At 51.4% G+C, this 10239-nt stretch overlaps 1 protein-coding gene across 1 annotated transcript in view; it reads right to left on the bottom strand.

The window, feature by feature from the left end:
- LOC119105419 (otoferlin) overlaps positions 1-10239 on the bottom strand; it is a 283009-nt gene that overhangs the window by 37999 nt on the left and 234771 nt on the right. Inside the window, exons 21-22 of the mRNA XM_037228883.1 lie at positions 7264-7380; positions 3152-3304 (exon numbers count right to left, since the gene is read on the bottom strand). Of these exons, the coding sequence (XP_037084778.1) occupies positions 3152-3304; positions 7264-7380 (270 nt within the window). The remainder of the gene's footprint in view (positions 1-3151; positions 3305-7263; positions 7381-10239) is intronic.

Genomic DNA, 10239 nt, shown 5'->3' with positions numbered 1-10239 from the left:
TAAATATAGCACGGCGATACTGTATGCCGCCAGCAGCGGGAAATCAGAACTAGGCGCATAAGTGAACTGCCAACTCGCAATAATGTTTCAGCGCTTAAATGTAGATGCGCGCTTTGAAACTCATCCAACAGATGCGCACGTGTACAGCATAATGGACTCGTGGACGGGCAAGTGGCGGTCAACGTGATTTGAGCTGGGGGAGGGAGAAGGGGGATGCAACATACAACCGCGGGGGGAGGGGGGGGGGGTGGGAGGAAACCCGAATTTCTTGCCCAGGCCATAGTGAAAGCCTAACATAATGATTTCGCCATCTTGGGAGTCATGTTGGCCCCTGAGTTCACCAGTGATCGGACCCGCCAAAGCCTAACGGGCTTCTACGACAAAGGTTGAACATTGTGTAAACGCATAGCACGACAATCGGTACTATCGGCTAGAGGGCCGCATAAATTGTACCATAGTTTTAATCACTTGGACGGCATAGTTCTCTGCCTAGAAATCAGCTGTGCCCAGCAAGACCCTGGATGCAACCAAATGGTTAAAGTGACACCACTTCTATCCTAAGTGAAAACAGGAAGAAACATGGCATCTAAAAGTCTCCTCTGCCCAGGGTAGAAGAGATTCCGGGTGCCCGGTTAGAGCGAAATCCTGTACAGAAATTGCATCACAAGGCTAAAATACATACTAGATGTCTGAGTGTGAGCTAGATCTTCAGCCTGTTTTGAACATTTGGCGGCCTGTAGCTGAAGTTAACGCAGCGCGGATGCTACAACAGTGGTGCATTCAAGGTGTAAATGAATGTTACGTCAATATTTTTTGCAAGATTCTCAACGAGTTGCAAGCTGCATTACACATACAGCATGCATCGGCTGTTGGCAAACAATTGATCTTCCGTACGTAGCCGGTCAGAACGCCCAGCACCTCCCGGCCTCGACCGCGCAGCTTTCTACTCGGGGACCCGGTATGTTACCTGCTGCGCCACGGATGCCGCCCGTTGTCGCTCAAAAATCGGAAAATTCACGACGCGCCGTGTATGAAATCTGTAGCCCGATACAACGTGAAGGTTCGACTTCTGTAGAACGAAAAGTGTTAATGGAGCAACCAAAGAAAATTAAACAATATCTATTCTGGTGCTGCGCTGACCGAAATTGGCAATATAGAATTCGATCCCTGGCCTGCGAGAACCAGGCCATTGACATCTGAACATTATGGGATAGAAGGAAAAGTACGCCATGGAGCAACTGTGCTGCCAACGTGCTTCGGTGGGGACCGTCCCCCGCCTACACAACAGACATCTCACCGGAGAACAGTGCAGGGGTAGTTCTGCTCGTCTGCTTTTCCATCCTGGTACCAGCACCGCCCTCAGTAGAACACTCCTAAACCAGTCTGCTCAAACGGAGTCCACCCGCCACCACTGTCGTGTCGTTAATCATTTTGACGAAGTGGTTTTGTGGAGTAATTTCGCTACGACACGACTGAGTGGACCTCCGCCATAAACGTAAATGTCCAGCGTCCTGCCTTGCCACGTTAGGTCCAAGCGAATACGGTGGTAATAAGCGTTCTTGAAGTCTCTCAGAAATGGTCTTTGATCAGACATATCGATCGATCATATGCTCACTGCCTAATGCACTGTACACTCATGAACGATAATGATGGACTTCCCCAAAGTAACCAGCTTCCGCGTACAGTCTCGAAAACAGCAGCTCTAGGGGCCATACCTCCTGGCTCTGACGCGTCAGCGGACAACGAACTAGCCTCTGACTGCTCAAGACGAGTCGCGTCGCCGCTCTGCTTACAATATAATTAGTCCCGGCAAACCGCAACCTGAGCGGACCTCAGGCTGTCAACACACCAACCCGCGGAGACCTCAGGCTGTCAACGCACCAAAGCGCGGAGACTTCAGGCTGTCAACACACCAAAGCGCGGAGACCTCAGGCTGTCAACAGGCTAAACCGCGGAGACTTCAGGCTGTCAACACACCAAAGCGTGGAGACCTCAGGCTGTCAACACACCAAAGCGCGGAGACTTCAGGCTGTCAACAGGCAAAACCACGGAGACTTCAGGCTGTCAACACACCAAAGCGCGGAGACCTCAGGCTGTCAACAGGCTAAACCACGGAGACTTCAGGCTGTCAACACACCAAAGCGCGGAGACCTCAGGCTGTCAACAGGCTAAACCACGGAGACTTCAGGCTGTCAACACACCAAAGCGCGGAGACCTCAGGCTGTCAACAGGCTAAACCACGGAGACTTCAGGCTGTCAACACACCAAAGCGCGGAGACCTCAGGCTGTCAACAGGCTAAACCGCGGAGACTTCAGGCTGTCAACACACCAAAGCGCGGAGACCTCAGGCTGTCAACAGGCTAAACCACGGAGACTTCAGGCTGTCAACACACCAAAGCGCGGAGACCTCAGGCTGTCAACAGGCTAAACCGCGGGGACTTCAGGCTGTCAACAGGTCAAGCTGCGAGGACCTCAAGCTGTCAACATGCCAAAGCTCGGGGACCTCAGGCTGTCAACAGACCAACCCACGGGGACCTCAAGCTGTCAACAGGTCAAGCCGCGAGGACCTCAAGCTGTCAACATGCCAAGCGCGGGGACTTCAGGCTGTCAACATGCCAAAGCGCGGGGACCTCAAGCTGTCAACAGATCAACCCGCGGGGACCTCAGGCTGTCACCAGACCAACCGCGGAAACCTCAGACTGTCAACAGACCAGCCCGCGGGGACCTCAAGCTGTCAACAGATCAAACCTCGGAGACCTCAAGCTGTCAACAGGCCAAACCGCGGAGGCCTTAAGCTATCAATAGGCCAAACCGCCGGGACCTCAGGCCGTCAACAGACCAGACCGCGGGGACCTCAAGCTGTCAATATACCAAACCTCGGAGGCCTCAAGCTGTCAACAGGCCAAACCACGGAGACCTCAAGCTATCAACAGGCCAAATCGCGGAGACCTTAAGCTATCAACAGGCCAAAGCGCGGGGCCTCAGGCTGTCAACAGACCAAACCGCGAGGACCTCAAGCTGTCAACAGACAAAACCGCTGGAGCGTTCGAAAAGACCGGAGCTGTCAGACTTCCCAACATTGCTACCGTGCGGGACAAAGTCATACTCTGTTGTGTTCAGTCTTGAGCACTTGGGACGGAGACGTGCTTACCTTGAGGAAGAGAGTCTGCACCTTGCCGCAGTGCTGGCCGGCCTCCTCTTCCACCAGCGAGTGGAGCAGGTTACGGGCCCGCAGGCGCTGGTAAGCCACTCTCTTGCCGCCGCACACCATCCAGATGAAGACGTCTGGGAGGCTGTGCTGAGGCTGCAGACACGGCACAGCGGCTTTCACACCTAGTCAGTGACATTGCACAGCGGCCATCACGCCTCAGTAAGTAACACAGCACAGCGGCTTTCACACCTAGTCGGTGACATGGCACAGTGTCTGTCACACCTAATCAGCGACACCGCACAACGGCTGTCACAACTAGCGACCAACAAGCGACCTGGCATAGCGACTGTCACACCCAGCTAGCGACATGGCACGGCGGCTATCACACCTAGTTAGTAACGCAGCACAGCGGATGCCACACCTAGCCAGCGACACAGCATGGCGGCTGTCACACACACAGCGACGCAGCACGACCACCGACAGTCATCGACGCAGCACGGGGGCTGTCACGGACAGTCGGCGACAGCATGGGGGCTGTCACGGACTGTCAGTGATACCGCATGGCGGCCTCCACGCACAGTCGGCGACACAGCCCAGCGACTGTCCCAGACCGCCAGCGACGCAGCACAGCGGCCGCACCGTCAAAACCGGAGCAACTAAGCTGAACAGAGGCGGTGATGTTCCGCCCTCGAGTCATGTGTTTTCAGCGCGGGCCTCACGGCCGAGCCGAGTGGTGGATCATACAGTCATCACATGGGAAGCGCTGACAATAGAGCGGCACGAGACGGCGGACTGTGCATGAGTTCCGGGAACTTAAGTTTTGGGTTGAAACGGCCAGCGCTCCCCGGCCCGGCTCGGTCCGCACAGGCCGACCAAGAACAGCAGAGAGGGCGGTCAATCAGCGGCGAAACGGACACGTCAGCACCAGGCAGGCAAGCTGAAGCATGACCTAGGATACATCAGCTGTGGGTGATGTACATGAGAATCAAGCACATACATCAAGTAGGTACATCAAGTAAGTACATATATCAAGTAGGTACATGAGAATTAAGCAAGTGAAATATTATGTCACTTTCAAATAAAACCCGGTGAAAGGGCCTAAAATGCAAAAATAATCGTGTTACAGTAGTATACCGCGGGTCATCATGTCGCTGGTTTTTCCCGGACTTTGACCAGGAAGAGCTCACATTGTTTTTTTTTCCTTGCATTCGAGTCGCTTCCTTCAGGCTACCAAAAGCTGGGCAATCCCGATTCTTTAAATGCCGCACGGCAGTGCACGGGACACACAAAACTAATAAACAGTTGGTTTCCATCGCACTGAAAGCATAGCACGACTAACCATACAATGCAGACCGCTATAAATGACCGTTATTGAAAAGCCTTCTGAAGCCCTACAGTTCCTCGGTGCCAGAGAAGTCCCGACAAACGCTGCCTTTTCACATGAGAGGAGCTCGCCACCAGCAAAAATAGCTATGGATAGAATGCGGCGTTGCTGAAAGCCAGCAGTCCAGAAATGCTTACGGAGTAGCTGCATCTTGGACCGGAGGCCTAGACGAAGGATTATTCTAAGAAAGTCGTTTCTCACTATTGGTTGGCAGAAAGAAGCGAATAAGTTGCTGCAGCCGCATAGCCGACATCGCACATCTGTCAATGTAGTGGCGGTATGTAGATGAAGAAAGTTTTAGAACACCCACCAAGAACAAACAGCATCACAGTTCAATCATAAAAACGCCGGGATAAGAGGTCGGTCGCGAAAATGGTCATGAAAACAATATCAGCATGCCTCAATTAGCGTAAAATTACGAGAGATTCCTGTAGAATTCCCATATGCGTGGTTGTTTGTGATGAAAACCAGAGGATACTGAGATACCTTTCGAGCAAACGGCGATAACAGTTTTTTGTAGCTTTAATTTAGCGTGGGTCCTACAATGCGTGGCTTTCTAGTCCGGCGTGACCCACGGTCGCTGGTCGTTGCTGACCATGTTGTCGCTACAAGCAGCTACAGGCCTGTCGACATGATATGTGCTCTCTCAGCGCGGCTTTCGGGGTTTAAGGAAGTCTTCTCCATTTGTATGGAAATTTCGACTGGGAAAGCCATTCTGAAGAGCATTCGGTGCAGTTCACAGCCCCGCCCTTCTTAAGACTTAAAACCCTCTGGTTTCTAAACTAGATGCTCCCAAATTTGTGCAGACTTTTTCGTGAAGACTACTTCAAGGTCACCTAGGCGCGCATGATGCCATAAAAGCGTTACTTAAATGCTGCTGTCCCGTTGGGCATGCAGCGTTCATGGCCAAGGCACAGAGGATCGTCGAGTTATTCGTGTTTGGCGTACGTGAATACGATTTCTAGAGCCAAAAGGACTTCAGTTGGCTTTCAACCAATAGCATGCATGCAGTGCTAGTTTCAAACACGGATCAAGTTTTGTGCTAAGTAGTACAGAAAGTTGGACAGTAGCATAACTAATACGGCAGTAAGACTTGTAATCTAACAAGGCAAGAATTATGCCATAACCAGGCATGTGCGTGCAAGTACACGATGTACAGTAACGGATTAAGCTGCAAGAACACCACGAGAAAAGGCTACAACACGCGCATACAACGGTATTTGGATTCTGGAAACGCCGCACCCTTTACCACGTCACGTCTCAAGAAGTTGAAGGACCCCGGGTGAGTCAGCCCGTCCGCCTGGGTAGCAGTTTCGCACGGCCAGTTTGGCAGCCGCTCTGACTTCATACATTTCATGGCACAATCGAACGATGATGTATTGAGAAGCATATATACTGAATAGTTAAATTGTGTTGTCTCGAGCAGTCTTCTGCATTTGAGAGCACAACGACAGATACAAGCGGGCTCTTTGCACCACAGCTAATGTTGGTCACAGTATCTTCAAACGTGAAGATATCAAAAGGTGTGTCACCCCTATCGCTGATACGTAATATATGATATAATATGCTAAGGGATTATACAGACATTATTTCGCTCAATGCAAATAGGGACGATATTACTTAACAACATTAAAGCTAGTCTCCTTCCTGGCGTCAGGCATTTGTGTAGCTTGTATCCTTTTACAGCTGAGCTGTTTTCACGCCAAAACCATAATTGCCTTGTACCTTAAAATGGGTCCTATAACTTAAAAAACAGGTAAAACGTGCCTAGCAGAATTATACTCTAGCGAATCGACGTCGAAGACGTGGATTTCAACTGTCTGCCCTTCAGACGTCCGGCTTTATAACGCAAGTGAGGACCAACAGTGAGGCCTCCGCCAGTAAGGACCAGACAATGAGGTCACCAAAAGTGGGGACCATGACACTGAGAAGATCGATGGTGATGTTTCTGACAGCAGGGTCGGATATTGCTAGCAGTTCGCGAACTGTTCGCAAACCATGTTCGCAAATATTTTCCGCGTCCGTTGGCTTTCGCCCGTGTTGTTTTGCACAGTGGTCAGCACAGTGCAGGGCCCGGAAGGGAGAACAGCGGCCCTTAGTCGGCTGCTGTTGCTAAGATCTCATGGAATTGTGCTTGTGTTTGCTCGTGTTGGTTCGCCAGGACCGGCAATATCGAGGATTTGCATTTTGATGCCACGTTTTCCAGCCATGCAGGTATCCAGTTGCTTAGTCACCACTCTGTTTTGATTGCTGTTCAGGTCAGCAGCTTAGCTGATTGCTAAGGCGTCCCTGGGATGGGCCTCAGGCGCACACGATACGCGCAGCGAGATCAACGCAGTGATATCGGCAGACACGAGCGAAATAAGGGCTCAGACGCCAGGAACATGGCAGCAATCCTGCAACGCTGCGGCCGTGCAGGATGCCTCAGAACAAAGGCATTTATTGACGATCCGCTCCATGGCTTTACACTTCCCGACTGTTCATGTCAATGTCGTGTTCGTGTTCGTTTTGGGTTCGTTCGCGTCTTCGGCCGCCGGTCGGCCGGCCGTTTGCGAACAAGACCTGTTCCCGAACGGTTCGTCCGCGTTCGTCAGTTAATCGAAATCGATGGCCGTCCAACGTTGTACTGCAGAGCGCACTCCGACAGTGAGGCTTCCGACAGAGATAACTAGACGGTGAGGCTTCCGACAGAGATAACTAGACGGTGAAAACTGTCCTCGCCACTCACGTCCTCGGTGAGGAAGCGGAGACGCTGCAGGAAGGAGTGGGCGGTCCGCAACTTCTCCTTCACGTTCGTCCCCGTGATCAGCAGCCGCAGACGGCGGGCGCTGTCGCACATGGCCTCCTGCCCAAGGAGGAGGGGCATCAGCTGACGTCGCTTCCCGTTGACCCCTGGTACAGCGCGGTTTTCAAAGCTATTGCCTACTTGTTTGGTTCAATATGCGTTTGTTTGATACGCACGTTCATGCACACCGCGATTTAATCACGTTCGACGCACGCTGACACATACAGTGTTGCACAGGTTGGTGCCCAACATGACTTTTAGACATGACACTGAATACGTATAGTGCAATATGCACCGGTGTTAGTTGACAGTTATTCTGGGCACTGAGTTGATTTGGTCAGGACAGAGCTTGCACACATGTTCATGTGTATGATTCTGCAGGGCACATCCTCGTATTGGTTATTTACTGGCAGAAGACACTTACCCAAGATATCACATGCAATCAACATGTACAAGACCGTCCTTCACAGCGGGTGGACAGCATCCCACGACATTTCTTCAAACAGAACGCTACTCCAAACAACTTAACTGGACAGCTCTCGGTGCATTGAAAACTGTTATGCATTGCACCCCTGTATTCACAAAGATGGTAGCCTGTGCGTAGCGCCTTGAAAAGGAGGTACCAGTCAGCAATTGTACACTTTGTTTGTATTGATACGGTGTTTTGTTTTGGTGAAATAAGTATTGAAGCGCATGGGCTTGCCTCCCAGTTCGGCGAAAATAATCTGCCGATCGCGGAGGTGTTAAACCCCTCTCTCTCTCTCTCTCTCTCTCTCTATCGAGCCGAGCGAGCTGAGATAGAGCTCGAGAGCGAGAGAGCTCGCGCTCCTCTCGCGTATCGCTACTAAATCTCTCTATCGCATCCGAGCTCTCTATCGCGCTCGCGCTCTCTCTCTATCTCTCTCGCTCGATCTTACTCTCCTCTCTCTCTCTTCTCTCTCTCTCTTCTCTTTCTCTCTTTCTTTCAGCCTTCACTCATGCCTCCTCTGCCACTGGCCCATCTCACCGCCTCGCCAGGTCTTCGACGCATCTCTCTCAGCTTTCGCTGCGAGCTCTTCCTCATCCTACCAGGTCCTCCATGCTCTCTTGCGCTTGGCGGCCACTGCTTTCCATTTCCTCTTGCCCCCCTTCCCCTTACTTCTCTCCATCATTTTCCATCCCCTTCTTCATATCCCAACTCCATTCCCTCTTCCTCTCGTCCCCTCTCCCCCTCCTTTTTTCCCTTCCGTCTCTCCCTGATTCGCAAACGACAGTCAAACCAAGCGAACTGCATTCTTCTGGGCCCATCACGATTTAAAAGCGCCCCCAACTTATTATCACGAATACAGTTTCTTGGCTAATGGGTTACACAGCACGTCGGCCACAGGTGACGCGCTCCACGACCTTGACCAAGCCGCGTCGTCATACACTGCACAACACAAAACACCGACATTGGGGCACGTCGAAATCGGATCAGGATGGCGCGACACGCCGCGTGATTGGATCAGGATGGCGCGACACGCAGCGTGATTGGAAATCACATCCGACGCCATCTTTCATACCCGCTCTGCGGGATCATCACTTGAGAAGACGCAGACCCATTGCAAGATTGCTGACAGAACAGAACAGCGGTAGGAGACCAAGAGGTTGTGTTCTGTTCTGGCGCTTCTGTTGAGCGTGGCCAGCTTAAGGTGCGTACGCACGCACAGTTGCGGTCTCAAGGTATCGCCGGCAGCAGCACACTTCGAAGGACTGACCACTAAGTGCCGACGGTCAAACGGCCCCGGCTGGAGCCGCGTAAACATCCGCCTATGGGAGATCGGACCGGATGGTCTAGCTGGATTCCGCTATGCTTTGGAAAACAGACCGATACGCCGTCACGACAGGAGGGAGCTTAGACATTCAGCATCGGGGCACAGCGCCGCTGCACTGGGAAGAGCACGATCACGCAAGGGTCCGGCAGGTGCTGGTGTCGGCAGGTGCTGTTCCTAGCTAGGCAGGAGGATTGAGTCCATCATTCTCAAGGTCACATAGGACTGGAAGGGGAGTTGATGAAGTGGGCAGATGAACATCGGATAAGTAACTCTTGATTTAGATGCCAGTGGGCGCTGTTAAGGTCAGAAATTGGGAGGATTATTGACCTAATCCGGCCAGCTCTCGCTCAGGGGTCATTCAGCCCGTGTGGAGTTGACTGAACTCCATGGCCGCTCGGATTTCAATGTACAAAAAAATTTAAACACCCAGTCCGTGTACATAAATATCCCACACTGGCTGTTTGTTAAGACTCGCCCCACAACGCGGGAGTGGGGAGTGGGGTGGGTTGACTGGCCTCTCTGAGGCTTTTCCCACTTAACTCTTAAACCGCTAGAGATAAAATGTCAATTGCTAAAGCAGCTGAATTCATGGCACTCATATGCGTCCTGACAATTTTCTGTCACCTTTGCCCAAGTAGGTCGTGACCTATGGCGTAAGACATGCGTGAAGGCCATATAAGTCAGGTTTCTAGCCAAAATAGCGACGCAATATATTTGTTGACAGTGCGAGCATGTTAGTTGTTTGTTTTGTTAATATAATGGATTTTGACGTAAGCGATGACTATTTTTGGTGTCAGCAGTTTTTACGTTACTCAGTGTTCCTGAAAGTAAGGGGTCAGGCTCTCAGAGGTCGAGCCAGATCAAACACATCCAATCGCGCAAGTACATAAGATTTATGGCACACGTGCTTAAAAAATGTTGTATTACTATTCACCTCGTCGCAACCGTTTTCACAAACATCACGCAACCAATGACAGCCATTTTCTTGGGTCAAGCTCACGCTGGATCGGCTGAATATAAAACAGAGAAACACAGCTAAGCATGCTTTACACCATGTTTGTTGTAAGAGTACTTAATTGGTGATTTTTATCTTCAATAAGCTTGTCTTATAGGTACTTTGCATGCA

Source organism: Pollicipes pollicipes, unplaced genomic scaffold (genome assembly GCF_011947565.3).
Source record: "Pollicipes pollicipes isolate AB1234 unplaced genomic scaffold, Ppol_2.1 Scaffold_6138;HRSCAF=7277_pilon_pilon_pilon, whole genome shotgun sequence".
Classification (NCBI taxonomy): domain Eukaryota; kingdom Metazoa; phylum Arthropoda; class Thecostraca; order Pollicipedomorpha; family Pollicipedidae; genus Pollicipes; species Pollicipes pollicipes.
The sequence above is the reverse complement of the archived record's forward strand: the minus strand, read 5'-3'. Positions and strand labels throughout refer to the sequence as shown.